The sequence below is a fragment of the Emydura macquarii genome, unplaced genomic scaffold, assembly GCF_026122565.2.
Source record: "Emydura macquarii macquarii isolate MOO-44397 ecotype Brisbane River unplaced genomic scaffold, CSIRO-AGI_Emac_v2 contig_1027, whole genome shotgun sequence".
Taxonomy (NCBI): domain Eukaryota; kingdom Metazoa; phylum Chordata; order Testudines; family Chelidae; genus Emydura; species Emydura macquarii.
The window spans coordinates 18,790,472-18,805,936 of NW_027131164.1; the positions used below are offsets into that span (position 1 = coordinate 18,790,472).

General features: G+C 39.8%; 1 protein-coding gene across 1 annotated transcript in view; it reads right to left on the minus strand.

Annotated features, from left to right (window-relative positions):
* Positions 1–2,825: 2,825 nt before the first annotated feature.
* SNTG2 (syntrophin gamma 2) overlaps positions 2,826–15,465 on the minus strand; it is a 429,181-nt gene continuing 416,541 nt past the window's right edge. Inside the window, exon 17 of the mRNA XM_067544886.1 lies at positions 2,826–3,079. Coding sequence (XP_067400987.1) covers positions 2,948–3,079 — 132 coding nt within the window. The 3' untranslated portion in view covers positions 2,826–2,947. The remainder of the gene's footprint in view (positions 3,080–15,465) is intronic.

The window sequence follows — 15,465 nt, forward strand, 5'->3', positions numbered from 1 at the left end:
TGAACTATTTTTCAAACATTTGTTCAATAGAATTGCTTCTTTTCAAAATATCAATACTTAGCTAGAGCGGAAATTAGAAGAATTTTCGTCTAATATTCTAACAGTGGATACTAAAATTTGCCAAATCAATGACTCATTTATATGTATTATCAGGAGCAAAAGTAGAAGAGAATGCATCTCATGTGAAAGATACTATGAAATCTAACATTTGGATAGAAGTAATGGAATTAATGGAAAATCAGCTAAAGACAGTAGAATTGTACATGGCAGATGGCCAAGATGTATAATATCCAGTTGCTCTTGTGAAAATATTTTGTTTTTTATATTCCCATTTGATATGTTAAAAGATCTTTTGTTAGATGGGAAAAATAAATGAAAAGAAAACATACAGGAGTCTCCTCCGAGCAGGAAAGAGGGAGGTCAATAATAGATGTATAATTACAACTCTTGATAACTGTAAGAGCTATGAGAGGTTTCTGAAAGAAGCGAGTCATAGAAGAGATTTGCAGGAGAAAGGAGTGAAAACGCATATCTTCCCAGATATCAGTCCATAGGCTCAAAATAAGAGGACAGAGTAGGTATAGAAAAGGACTTTCAAGTTGAAGGACTGGAAGCATCCTTATTGTTCCAAGCAAAATCAAGAGTTATTCTTGGCAATATCCCTTTTATTTTCATGTCAGAGATGGTTGGAAAAAAAATATGAGCTAGTCATTTAAATTCAGAACAGAATCTGGGAGAGGATGCAATTTAAAAAATGACTTGCTTGCTCTGTTCCTTTACCTTTTAGTAGTTGTTAATTTGATGCTACTTTGCTTCATTCTTGCAAGGTTCTTCATAATTTTATTTGAACATAGTTCATTATGACTTATGGGACTTAATTGTAGAAATTTCTTAAGAGGGCAAGTAGTTGAATATTTTAATAAGCTAAACTTACTCTGTTTTTATTCTCAATATTTTAAGATGCACATACTGGGGTTTTATTATCTGATACTTATGTTATAACATTAACAAAATCTACAGGAGGTGTGAATATGTATTTTCAGTCGAGTAGTAACTTGCCTGATTTTCCATTCCATTACACAAGTTTCTTGCTAGTGTTTAACTATGTATTTCATCAAACCAGTATAACAGAGTGGAGAATCAGGCCCATCATTCTTGCTCACATGCTCAATTTATATTTTATAATGATCCTTATTAACAATTGAGACCAGTCTGTAAAATAAATTATTTCATGCTAGTCTGTGAATATATAATGTTAGAAACTCAAACTTTTAAAACGGTTAAATGTAATATTTTGGTTAAAATCATGTTTTCAAAAAGACACTAATGTGTTTTTGGAAATATATTTAATATAAAATTAAAATGACATTTGTTAAAAATAGAAGACAATATTGATTATAAATAAATATTTATTTACAAAAATAAAAATACATATTTATCTATCTAATCTAGGTTGACAAGAGGACGTAGCTCTTCTAATACATCTTGGTGCAATGAACATTGTCATTGCAAACAGTGTAATTGCAAATGCTACCCTTGACGTTATCAGTTATATTAAAACTACTGGAAATTGACAATCACTGTATTTGGAGTTTTCTTCCTGTCTTTTTGTTTTGTTTTGTTTAGTGTCTGATGCTGATGTCAGAACTCAACTTGAGAAAAAACTGTTTTGTTTTGTTTTTTAATCAGAGCAGCATGGAACGCTTGAGATTTTCTGAAGGGACGGGCCCTAAAATGAAAATGTCTTTTTTTTTTTTAAATTTCTTAACAGCTAGTAACGTTATCCGTACATTTGTGGAAATTTTTTCATCAGAAGGGATACACTGTGCAGAAGTAGGTTAGAACCAGTCCCAAGGAGACCCATATTCTTCCCTCATTAAGTGCAAGCATCCCTCACTGAAATTAGCTGGAGTAATGTGCAAGTTTATCAAATCAGAATTTGACCTTTAGTGTTTAGAAAGTGAGAATATCTTTATGGCTAGATACATCTATCCCATGCCTTATATCACAAAAACAAAATAGTTCAAAAAGCTAATCACAACTACATAGGAGCACAACCAAGGGTGGGGAACATAGTGTTATACATGAATGAGTGGATGAATGAGTAATGAGGAAATTTACCACTGAGTGGTAAAGAAATCATCACCAAGGTTTCAAAAATGAGAGCTTAAAGTTAGGTTTCTAAATCCAAATTTAGGGCTTGACTCTTCCAAGGTGTTGCTGCAGCTAAGGCCTGGTCTGACATGAGTAATTAACACTCTTCACCTGACCCATCAAAGCACTTAAATATGTGCTTAACTTTAAGTGCTCACTTAATTGGTACTACTCATGTTTTGAGAGTTGAGCATGTGGATAAGTACTTTTCTGGATCAGGACAAGAGTGCTCAGCCTTTGGTACCTATATAAGTAGTTTGGGGTGGGATTTTCAAAAGCACCTAAGCAAATTAGAAGCCCATTGCACTAGCTTTCATGGGAGTTGGGCACCTAACTTCCTTAAATACTTTTGAAAATCTTGCCCTTTTCTTCCCAAGTGAAGTCTATGGAAGTTTCTGTGAGTTCAACACATTTGAAAACCAGGCTAACGTTAGGAGCCTAATTTCAAGAACACAACTGGCAAATCTTGGTCCCTGTTTTTTTCTATTACATACACCACGATGCAACTTCTGAGAAAAAATTCAAAGCAACATTAGCAATATTATGCTATGAACATTTTTCATTCAAGGATTTAGATTAATGTTAAAGAAAACAAACTGACTCAGACTGAATTAACATTTGTTAACTCAAGAGATTGAACAATGAACAAAATATGAAAACAAGTAGCATTTTTATTGATAGCACAACTATAGGCTTCTTATAAAATCACACAGAATCGCAATATTGTGCATGAAATAACTAATTTCTTTAAGAAAATAATTTATTTGCAATAATCACAACACAAAATTGGATTTCAATTACTGTACATATATTTTCTGGCAATGCTCTGGCTGTCTATAAATATTGGATCCAGTGATGCCACCTTTGCTGCTATAAAGGAATGAATACAGTGTAAAACCGCTGTCAGGTCCTGAAATTCAAGTTCCTGAAAGAGGAAGTAAAAGACAAAATAGAGATGAATCATACTAGGGACTCAACCATTTTAAGTAAAGTGAGAAAAAGACAGGATAGCAAATAACAGTGTTATTTAAAATCTGGAACTTTAAATGGAACTGTAAGGTTAAACATAATCTTAAAAGATCAGTTTTCTTACCTGGTTTACTAACACCGCCTTGAATTATTGACAATTTACTTTTCATTTTTTATGCTTTTTTTTTTTTTGCATTTTACACAGCATGACAACAGAAATAGACTATTCAGTTTGCATTTATAAAACTACAGTGGATTGGTGTATCTCTGACTGAATTTGTTTTGAAAAGGTGGCCATAAACTGAAGGAAATTTTCACAGCCAGTACACTAGTAATGTAGATCCTGGAAAGAACTACACCTGATGTTTTCTATATAATTCCTAAGGATTACAGTCTATTTTAGAGAGGTTTGATAGGTGTACAACATTTGGGAAGATGTACATTTTATGGCTTGCTTAAAAAGTGATGGGAAAGACAATCAATAAACCCTGGCTCTGAGTGTCAGAGTTGCTTGTCATTCGCTCTCATAAATTCCCTCCTACTTTTAGTAACTCATACCTTACTTTTTGTGCCAAGTTATATCACTTCTGTCTCCAATCACTACCAGCCAGTGAAGAAGTGATTTTCTGATATAGGAATATAGCATAAAACAGGTCAATTTACAGGATGCTGTAATCTATAAAGTCTCTACCTGGCAAATAAACCCTGGGGATGTTTTTTATTTTGAGGGAACATTCAACAAGACATTTACTAAGCATGCTTGGTTACAAAGTATATCCTTTACTCAGCTATAATTCAAAGCACTGGACATTTGCTTTTGTCATCATAGTATTTTATGATCTCTCCTAAACCAAATTGCTTCAAACAGTATTTTTGGAACTCAAGGTTGCTATTCTGAAAAAAACTAGTCATTAGAGAACTTCACATTGAAGAACATACATTTATTGGGAGCAGGAGCTGTTTCTCTGTATGACAGAAGTTTTCTCTAAAGTTTTCACAAACTAAGAAAACATTTTGTAAATTCCCATGTATTTAGGGACTCGATTCTGCAACCCTTATTCACACAACTAGTGCTTACTTCCCCAAGCAGTCCTATTAAAGACAATGGAAATACTCATGTGAGTGAGGATTATTCACATGAGTAAGGACTGCAGGATTAGGCCCAAGACTGCTGAAAACAAGGATTTATTTTCACATTAATTTCAGTGATAAAGAGAATGATCTTACATTTACAGCATTTTTTATTTTAAGCTTCCTAATGCTGTTCATACATTAACTTTATATGTAAGGACCACTTCTCCAACCTTGGAAGTACAGCGGCACAACACAGCTATTCATAACTGAACAAAAAAAACCATATCCAGCTGAAACTACAAAGAGAATTATTGATAGGCAGTCAATAATGGGAATTTGACTAAGACACCAGGGGTGATCCTACTATGAATAACAGTGATATAGGATTTTTAATGGCCACAGTTTATCAGAATCTTAGAATGAAAGACTATTGGAATCTGAAGGGAATGTTTCCCAGCATACTTTTTTCTACCATCTACATTCAGAGGCATAACGTTTTTTTCTCTGTATATTTCATTGTTCTTATAATGTTTCATTTTCCCATTTGCTGTATCTATTGTACTTCTAATTCTCCTGTAATTAACAACTTTGCTCAGATATCTAAGGCTTTTTGTTTCTTTTCAGCAGCTCAATTTTATTGACTTTTTAGCTTCAGATACTTAGCTTGATTTGCTTGGCAGCCAAAGATAGAGACAATTGCTCTTGTAAACCTCTCACACTCTGGAATACTAATATATTATACAGCAGAGCACATTTGATTATACCATGGTGAAGAACTGGGGAGATAGCTATATTATTTTTTATGAATATATTTACCTCTCTCTATATGATAATATTGTGTCTGCTACATGAGTAACATGGGTTAACTTAGGCCTTTTCTACACTATGAAGTTAGGTTGATGTATGTAGCCTTGCGTCAACCTATTTGTGCATGTGTCTATACTCACATTTGTCTCCGCTGACGTAAGTGCCCCATTAAGGCAACACAGTAACACCACTTCTCCAAACAGCATTGAGGCATGACTGACATACTGTGTTTGATGCAGTGCAAGTCTGGACACTGTGAAACCTATAGACTCTAACAGTCCTGCAGCAGCCATCCCAAAATCCCTGACACAGACTGAAATAGCCACAGTTGTGAACTCCACGGCCCAGGGGTCACTACCCAGGGGCCAGCTCATCCCTTTTAAAAATCCTGCATAGTATTGAAATGCCTTTTCTCAGTGCTCAGCTTGGTGAGCACATATTGCAGCTCTCCCCTTGTGTAAAACTGCCCAATCAACTATGCCAACTGCACTCTCTAGATGCACTCCTGCCTGAAGTAGATAGATAGGAGGTATTGGATCTCTTGGGCCTGTGGGAAGAGGAGGCACAGCTACAGACGTGCTATAGAAACAGACATTAAGAAGCAGATTGCACGGTGGATGCAGGCGAACGGGTACGATAGGAGTCAGCAGCAGTGCCACGTGAAAGCAAAGGAACTACCACAGGTACACCACAAGGCCAACAGTCGATCTGGTGCCAAGCCGCATACCTGGAACTTTCATACATGCCATACTTGGAAGAGACTCCACCAGCACATTGCAGAGCACCATGACACCTCTGAGGAGCCCAAGACACAGACCCCTGACATGAACAGTGAGGTGGAAGAGGAGCAGATAGAGGAGGTGGAGGATGCTAGATGTGACTATAGGGTCCAGCTATCCTGTGAGCCAGGATGGGTTTGACACTCCACCACAGTTTAGTCAGTCCCAGCAGCCGAGCACAGGCAAGCGTGTGAATGTATTTCCCATTATAATGTTTAAATGCACAGATGGTGCCTGACCCAACTTAACAGGACACAGCTATTGATTTTTTATTACTTTACTTGTACTAGAAGAGGTAGTGGTACAACAAACAGAGATAGAATTGTTATCTGCTTTTCATTCATTCAGAGCCGGAGGGTGGGGGTTGGGGGAATGAGAAGCTGTTTGTTTATGTAAATAGGGATGTCCCTTGAATCCTCCTGGTAGATCTCAATGAAACTTTCATGGAGGTACTTTGCAATCCTCTCCTGAAGATTTCTAGGAATGGCTGCCTTATTCCTTCCTCCATTCTAGGACACTTTCCCACGCCAATCCACGATACTTTGGCAGGCACTATTGCAGCAAACAGGCTACCTGCATATGGGCCCGGCAGCTTTGGGATGCCAGTAGCAGCTGATCTCTCTGGGTGTTTGTTACCCTCAGGAGCAAGATAGCTAAAATCACTGTGAAAAACAGTGGCAGTGCTCACTGCCATTGCTCTGCACTCGTACCCTGGAAATAGGGAACAAAATGTTATTGTTTCATGCAACTGAACAATTCTCTCCTCATTCCTCTATCCCCACTGGACAACATTCACCATGACTGGGATTGTAGAGCAGTGCCATACACAGGCACTCTCCAAGACTGAAATGTCAATAAGCATGTCTTGTTTAAAACTTTAGGGGAGCAAAGGAAGGGAATTCTGAAACTTCACTTTCACTTGTGACTATACTGACAATGATGCCTCTGTGTGTTTCATTTCTAGCAGCTGCAGCCTTGAAGGGTCACCCTCTTCACACCTGCGAAACCCCTGACCATGATAAGGAGGAGAAAGATGAGGACACGGGAGGATATGTTCAGTGAGACCTGAAAGCCAGTGCATTGGACTGTGAACAGAGGGCCGGGAGGGCGACTATTTCAGACAGTACAGAGAAGGAAAGACTGGACCAGAGAAGGCCCAGGAGTCCCAGCAGGAAAAGGAGAGAGAGATGCACCAGGACATAATGTGGCTTCTCCAGCAGCAAACAGAGCAACTGCAGATTCTAGCTGATCTACATGTTCAACAATCACAGGCTCGGCTCCCACTGCAGTGAATGAAGAACTCCATTTTAGCACCTCCCTAACCCCCACGACATTCCACGTGGCTTCAGGGCTGCATGTATAAATGTACCACTCCACACTAGGGGACCGTAAGGATGATCACAGCTTCACATACACAGACCTGAGAGAGCCAGTGTTGCTGTATGTGTAGCCAAAAGGAACTGAAATGTTCTTTCTCCTTGTTAAGTTTTGTTGCGTTAATTTATTTCAGAAGTTTTCATTGTATGTATTTTTTAATTAATTGGTTTTTACACTGATTCTGGTATGCAATAAAAATCTATTTTTGGTAAATAATTCATCTTTATTGCTTCAAATGTGCTGCAGAATGCCCAGCGCTAATGAAAGCGCCTACTATTATTGTTGTTATTGAACAGGGTGACAGAACTCATAGGGTCGGTGACAAAGACAGTGTAATAATTATAAATGGTCAAGAAGCACTGCAAAATGAACAGGTGTATTAACAGAGTGTGTTATATTCATAAATGTACACCAAGCACCACACAGTTCCTAACAGCCTCCCAAACTTCGGAACCATGTAGAGCACAGTCCACGCACCTCTGCGTCTGAACATTAAAGTGCTATTTCAAGGCCTCCGTCAGCTGCATAGCTCCACCGTGAGCTCTTCTAATAGCACTTGTGTCTGGCTGTTTGAACTAGTTGTCTGAGATGCTGTTCCACCTCCCCGTTCCACCCTGGCGGCAACTTTTTCCCCTTTGCCTCACAGCTATTACACAGAACACCACAGAAGATAAAACCATTGGGATATTTTTCTCTCTGAGATCCAATCTTTTGAGTAAACAATGCCAGGTTCCCTTTAATCTACCAAAAGCACATTCAACTGTCATTCTGCACCTGCTGAGCCAGTAGTGAAATCTTTCCTTGCTGCTGTGAAGCTGGCCAGTGTAAGGCTTCATAAGCCAGGGGTAGTCTGGGTCCCCCAGAATTTCTATTGGCTTTTAAACATTGCCAATGGTAAGCCACTCATCAGGAAAGAATGTCCCTGCTTGCTGCTTTCTGAACAGTCCTGTGTTCTTTAAGATGCAAGCATCATGCAACTTTCCTGACCAGCCCACACTGATGTTGGTGAAGCATTCTCAGTGACCCATCAGTGCTTGCATTATCATAGAAAAGTAGCCCTTTCTGTTGATGTACTCTGGGGCAACGTGGTCTCATGCCAAATTAGGGGTACGTGTAACAATTATTGCCCTAACGCAATTCAGGAATCCCACTGTTGCACATGCTCCACTACATCCTGCACGTTACTAAGAATCACAGTCCTGTATAGCAGGAGACAATTAATGGCTCTGCATATTTGTATGCTTACTGTGGATTTTCCAACTCCAAAATGATTTCCCACTGACTGGTAGCAATCTAGCATTGCACGCTTCCACAGTGTGATTGCCATGTGCTTCTCCACTGTCAGTGCAGATCTCATTCAGGTGTCCCTGAGCTGAAGGGCTGGGGTGAGCTTGGCACACACATCCAGGAATGTGGCCTTTCACACCTGAAAGTTCTGCAGCCACTGCTTGTTGTGCCAAAACTGCACTCTGACACAATCCCACCAATCACTGCTTGTTTCTCAGGCCCAGAAATGGTGCACCACCATCTGCAGCTTCTCCATGAATGCCACCAACAACCTTGAATTGGTTTTCACCATATCCCATAGCAATCTCTCTTCCATGAAATCATCATGTCCCCCACTGCTGCGATTCTTCCTGCAGTTGTGCAGATACCCAAGAATCATTCATTCTGTTTTTGCAACTCATGATAATAGTGCAGCACTGTGTGGGCTCCTTGCTTCTGCCAGAGATAGCGAGTAATGAGAAGTGCTGTGCAGTTTTGTAGGATTTTTACAAAAGGCACAAAATTTATGGGAGATGGATGACATTATGGGATGGAAAGTTTCTTGTTAGGAATTTGACGCCTGGCTCTCAGTCACTTATGAATGTCTCATTTCTGCCCCAAAAGACAGTGTGCCAGATGATGGTGAATTGCACACTGTGATACCCACCCATTGTGCATCGCACTGTGCATTGACACAAGCATTCATGGTAAATACGTGCAATGCCAATGCAAGGAGCTAAGTATGCACATGCATGAGCAATATACTAACTGCAGCGGCTTTGTGCCAACATAACTTGGGTCATATAAGTTTGTAGTGTAAACATGCCTTAGTCCAGGAGATTTACTCCTTTCCAGGAAGGCAAACAATGACTAACTTAATTGCCAATATTTAATGGACAACAAAATTAATCCGCTGCTGGAAGCCTACTTCTGATCCCTTTGGTGAGATACATAAACCAGATTGACCAGATTCAGAGCTCCTTTGTAATGGATACATCAGTGTATGTGCAATGTTCCCAGCCATTTAATGGCATCATCATCAGCTAGGTGGAGAGCTGGTAGCTCACTGCTGAAATAAGTCAGTGAGCACTCAACAATGATATGCGTCATAGTCTGAAGTGTACTGCAGCTGCATCATGGGTCATTAGAAAAACTCAATTTAAAGAGATTGGATGCACAGTTTCCCTGTCCTGTTTGAAACCAATTCAGAGATGACCGGGTGGGGGGGGAGAAGGATCAGAGTTCACAACACGCACCCTGTCAGTACCCAGCCTACGCCAAAGAAGCTAATGATCCAACCAGCGAACCAAATTTGGTGATGAATCCTGGTATGTGCCCTTTGACTACAACCCCAATGTACTGCTATCCTTCGACTTTCAAGCCATTGGACAGGTGCTTCGAATTCTTCACCTTAATGATAAGAGCCTGTCAGCAGCCAAACGTAGCATCATTAGTGCATTTGAAACAGATAAAAGACTTCCTGTGAACTCAAACGGAGACACACTGAGTGAGGATCAGACTGAGACTGAGGCACTGGATGCAAGGGATGCAATCTGTCTCACCCAACTCCAATACTGGAGGGTGCCTGGTACAACTGGGACCTACCTAAATTTTCCAAGAAAAGGCTAAGAGTTGGGTCAGATAATGTGTGTACAGGCATTTTGTTGCTTTAACCCTTTTCCTCTTAATGCTGATAAATAATGAATACTTTGTTTTGAACAACCTGTTGTCTGTCACTGCATTTTCATACTGATCGCAGCACTCAGAGGGAGATCTCTCACAGGGGCCAAAACCCAGCTGGTCCTGCTGAGGAGACAGTGTTGGTCAACAGGGGTGCTGTAATATGGAGATCCAGTCTAAAAGTGAGGGGTGTCCAAGGAGAGAGGGGTCATAGGTACAGCTTACCCTGAATCATGAAAACCATGAACATTAAAGGACAGTTATGAAGAATGAGAGTTATATGCATTGTTTTTATAAATAACATATGCATCTCAGTTTACTTGTGTGATATTCTTGTGCCTGAATGCGTAGAGTTAAATCAAAAGAAGCTGTTGGGGGAAGCTAACAGGAAATGAAACAATAGTAAAGATACCAAGAGTCCTTAAGGAAACCAAGGGGAAAAATGTTAACTGATACATGTAGGCCTGTCCTGACATGAGTAATTAAACACATGGGGGGAAACCTTATTCTTTAGAAGATAAGATTATGGAGGTAAATGAATCATTAGGCTGAAAACAGAATATTTGTGTTAAATAAGATAAGTAAATAGATCAGTAGGCTAAAAAGACAGAACTGAATTCTTGGAAAACTGAGTGGAAAGAGGTCTTGAAGGGAATTCCAACAGGGAAGTACCCCCTACCAGACTCCAGTTAAACTGGTGTTCTTTCTGGACCCAAACGTGGGATCAAAGGGTAGGCTAAAACCTTAAAGATGCTAGCCTAGGGAAGAAAGTGGGAGGGAAGGAATGGGACAACAGCAATGACTAGTGAGGAGACTCTGGCAGACAGAGACACATAGAAACTTCAGCAAGCAGGCTGGCTCTCCTAAATCAGAGATAGGAATAAACTAGACCAACTGAGCAATGGACAGAACAATTAAACTTAGGTAAGGAAATATGCATAGAGGCCTCTACTGTTTTAAGACATTTTTCCTAGATTCTCTGTTCCTTTTGGCAAATCAATGGTTCTTTTGTTTGAAGAACCTGTCTTATAATCACTTTAATCAATTACTGTTACAGGCTCCCAGAGGAAAAAGCTTACAAGTGCCAAACAAGCTGGGCCTGTTGTGTTAACACTAGGGTGCACAACATTCCAGTTTGTGAAAACTGAAAACTGAGCGCCAGAACCTCCCCTTGTCCCTGCTCCAACTCTTCCCCCAAGGACCCAGCCCTGGTCCAACTCTTCCCCCAAGGACCCAGCCCTGGTCCAACCCTTCCCCTGAGGCCTCATCCCTGATCATCTCCCCCTCCCACTGTCATTCATTGCTTTCTCCACCTCCCTCCCCCTGCCAGCTCCAGAGGTGGGAGTGGGGTGATTCGGGCAGGGCAGGGCAGGGGAGGGACACACTCCAGGGGTGGGGGAGGAGTTAGTGGGGCAGGACATAGAGGAGGAGCCGTGTTCCAGATCGACCTGTAACCGTGACAACAATTCTCAAATCTATGTGTCTGAATAAACCCAGCATCTCATCTTTGTCTTTTACTTTCTCTACAGTAACCAGATGAAAATGCTGTCCTGGGCACTGTCCTGCCTCATATACTACAGCTCAGATTTTTACCTAGTTTGAAGAATAAAAGCCAACTTGCTACTCTCCTTGTCAGGAACCTGGCAGAGTTCACACTGGGTTTGTGACAATGATGGAGAGACATTGAGACAATGATGGACAATGATGACCATATATGAAAGGGAACAAAGAACGTAACATGGGGGGAAAGGAATACTCTGCAAATAATTCCATGGATCCACTGACCTTTCATCATTTCAGAATTTGTATTTTCATCACCAAAATATTGCTGTATAATTTCTTAATCAGCTGGTCACAACAGGCTCTTTATAATATCAGGCATGAATGCTTTCGTGTCTCAGTTATTTTTTTCCCCATAAACAGATTTATCATTATTGAAAGGAAAATCCCATTTTACATTAAACATAACAATTTTGAATGATCCATCCCATCATCCAGTCCCGAGGTTTAGGGACACCCGGACAATAAGATTGCTCCTATAATCATTTTGGCTAATAGCCATTGATGGATCTAATCTCCATGAATTTATCTAATCCTTTTTTTTTTTAACCCAGCTATCCTTTTTGCCTTCATAGTATCCCACGTTGATGAGTTCTACACATTCTGTGACACTGACAGAACAGTCAACTTGTGTATGATGTATAACAACTTAACAGGAGGCATTACAATGATAATCAAGACAATTTACTTGTGTGTAGGTATCAAAGAAATGTTAATCAGGCTAGCAATCTCTAACCCATTACTTTGTATTGATAAGAATCAAAGAATAGTTGCTAAGTGTATTTTGTCTGTGTTTACCTATATCTTGTTAGAAGTTTAACAATGTGATCTAATCAGCTTAAAGATGCTAGAATCCTGTTCCCGTCATTAATGATTCATTAATCTATTCTATTGCCTCAAAGATCAAAGATGTAAGATACTGTAGGAGCTAAATAATATTACTTACTTTGTATTCAGCTTGATTATCTATGCTGTAATGAAATGCCTTGATAGTTTGAATGGCAAACTGCCTTATATAAATGAATGCAGCTGGTTTACCTGTGTATGCATTGGAAATAGACATTTAGCTTCAAAGCAACAATATACATTATCGATTCTTCATCCAAGGAAGGCCCTGCTGTGACGATTGCTGTCAAGAAGCTATCAGTTTGCTAGAGAAGCTACAGACCTAATCCTTTTTATCTCAGATATGCTTAAACTTTGATAGGGAAAGTGTAAGCCCACAAACTGAGATCTCCACATCTATTCTGATTTAACCCTGGAATTCTCATGGAAGAATTTGAACAAACGTTGCGCATGTGAATGCCTATTGGATTATAACCTTTTAAATTAATTCAGAAGAACTTTTACAAATCAGCAGCCACACCATCTCTGCTATGAAGCTCACCTGAGAACATTACTCATAGCTGTACGTATACTGATCTTTTAATCATAGCCACTCTCTTCTTTCTTTTTTCTTTTTGTTAGATTTAAATATTAGATTTAGTCAATAAGGATTGTAAGTGTGTATTTGACTGAGATCTGAAATATTCATTGACTCAGTGGGTAATGTGTCCAAACTCTTGGGATTAGTAGAACTTTAAGGATGGTGGACAAGGGTTTTTAGTAATCTCTCACTATACTAGACTTGGCTGTCTGTATGGGAGCCAAAGGCTGGATTGCTTAAAGGGGACTGCATTTGGCATCTTGGTAACCAGTGTGGTAATACCGATGCGGTTTTGTTATTGTCTTGGTGAATCTAAGGAGAAAATAAACCACCAGTTTTGGGGCTTATCTGCCCTATTCCTTGCAGTTTGCCCTGAGTAAGCATTCTCACTGTGGCCCCTCTAGGAACCATGCTCACATTTCCCTGTGTGGGTGTGTGACGACATACTTTCTTTTGTTCGTTTTAAACCTACTGCCGATTAATTTCATTGGGTGATCTCTAGTTTTTGTGTTACGTGAAAGGATAACACTTCCCTGTTCACTTTCGCCATACTTTCTGTGATTTTATAGACCTCTATAATTTCCTCCCTTAATCATCTCTTTTCTAAGCTGAACAGTTCCAATCTTTTTCATCTCTGTTCCATACCACTAATCATTGCCCTTCTCTACACCTTTTCCAATTTTAATATATCTTTTTAGAGCTGACGTGACCAAAAATGCATGCAGTATTCAAGGTGTGGGCCCATCATGGATTAATACAGTGTCATTATGATATTTTCTGTTTTATTATCTATCCTTCTCCTAATGGCTCCCAACATTCTATTAGCTTTTTTTTTTTTTTTTTTTGACTGCCACAACATATTGGGCAGATGTTTTCAGGGAACTATGCATGATGATTCTAAGATCTCTTTATTGAATGGTAACGACTAATTTATTTCTCATCATTTTGTATATATTAGTTGGGATTTTTTCCAATATGTATTTGCGTTTATCAGCATTGAACTTCATTTGCCATTTTGTTGCCCACTCACCCAGTTCAGTGAGATCACTTTGGAACTCTTCACAATCAGCTTTGGACTATCTTGAATAATTTTGTGTCATCTGCAAATTTTGTCATCTCACCGTTTACTCTTTTTCGCAGATCATTTATGAATATATTAAACAGCACAGGTCCCAATACAGAACCTTGGAAGATCCCACTATTTACTTATCTCCATGATGAAAACTGACCATTTATTCCTGCCCTTTGTTTCCTATCTTTTAATCAGTTATTAATTCTTGAGAAAACCTTCTCTCTTATCCAACAGCTCACTTCACTTAAGAGTCTTTGATGAGGGACCTTATCAAAGGCTTTCTGAAAGTCTAAATATTCTATATCAGCTGGATCACCCTTGTCCACATGCCTGTTGACTGCCTCTTGGAATTCTAGGAGATTGGTGAGGCGTGATTTCCCTTTACAAATGTCACATTGAGTCTTCCTCAACATATTGTGTTTATCTCAGTGTCTGATAATTTCATTTTTTAGTATAACGTCAACCAATTTGCCTGATACTAAAGTTAGGTTTAACAGCCTGTAATTGCCAGGATCACCTGTGGAGCCTTTGTTAAAATTAGGTGTTACATTAGCTATTCTGCAGTCATCTGGTACAGATTTAGGCAATACATTACATACCAGAGTTAGTAATTCTGCAACTTCATATTTGAGTTCCTTCAGCATTCTTGAATGAATACTATCTGGGTTTGGTGACTTATAAGTGTTTAATGTATCAGTTTGTTCCAAAACATCCTCTACTGATACCTCAAATCTAAGACAGTTCCTCAGATTTGTCACCTGAAAAGAATGGCTCAGGCGTGGAGATCTCCTCCATATCCTCTGCAGTGAAGACTGATGCAGCAAGTTCATTTAGCTTCTCCACAATGGCCTTCTCATTTTTAAGTGCTCCCTTAGTATCTTGAGCATCCAGTGGCCACATGGATTGTTTGGAAGGCTTCCTGCTTCTGATGTACTTAAAAAAAATGCTGTTAGCTTTTGTGTCCTTAGTGTGACAAAGCTCTTCCTCTACCTCGGTGGGTCCAGTGGTAGGTCAGGGAACTGCTTCACCCTTTAGTGTTCTTCCACCTTCTATTGGTGGGGAAGGGTAATATAGCCTCTCTAAGATGGCCACTCCCTGCTGGCTCCCGGTCCTGTCTCTGGTTCTCACAGGCCCTTGCCTCTTTGCTGGGGCTCTTGCCCCTCCAGTGAATGGCCAGTAGGGGATAGAGAGGGCCCAGTCCCACCTTAGACTCCAGGCCCCAACCCAGGCACCCTACAAGTAGCAGCCTCATGCTGTGGCTTCAGGAAAGCTGCTAGCTTCCCTGGGTTACTTCCCCGTGC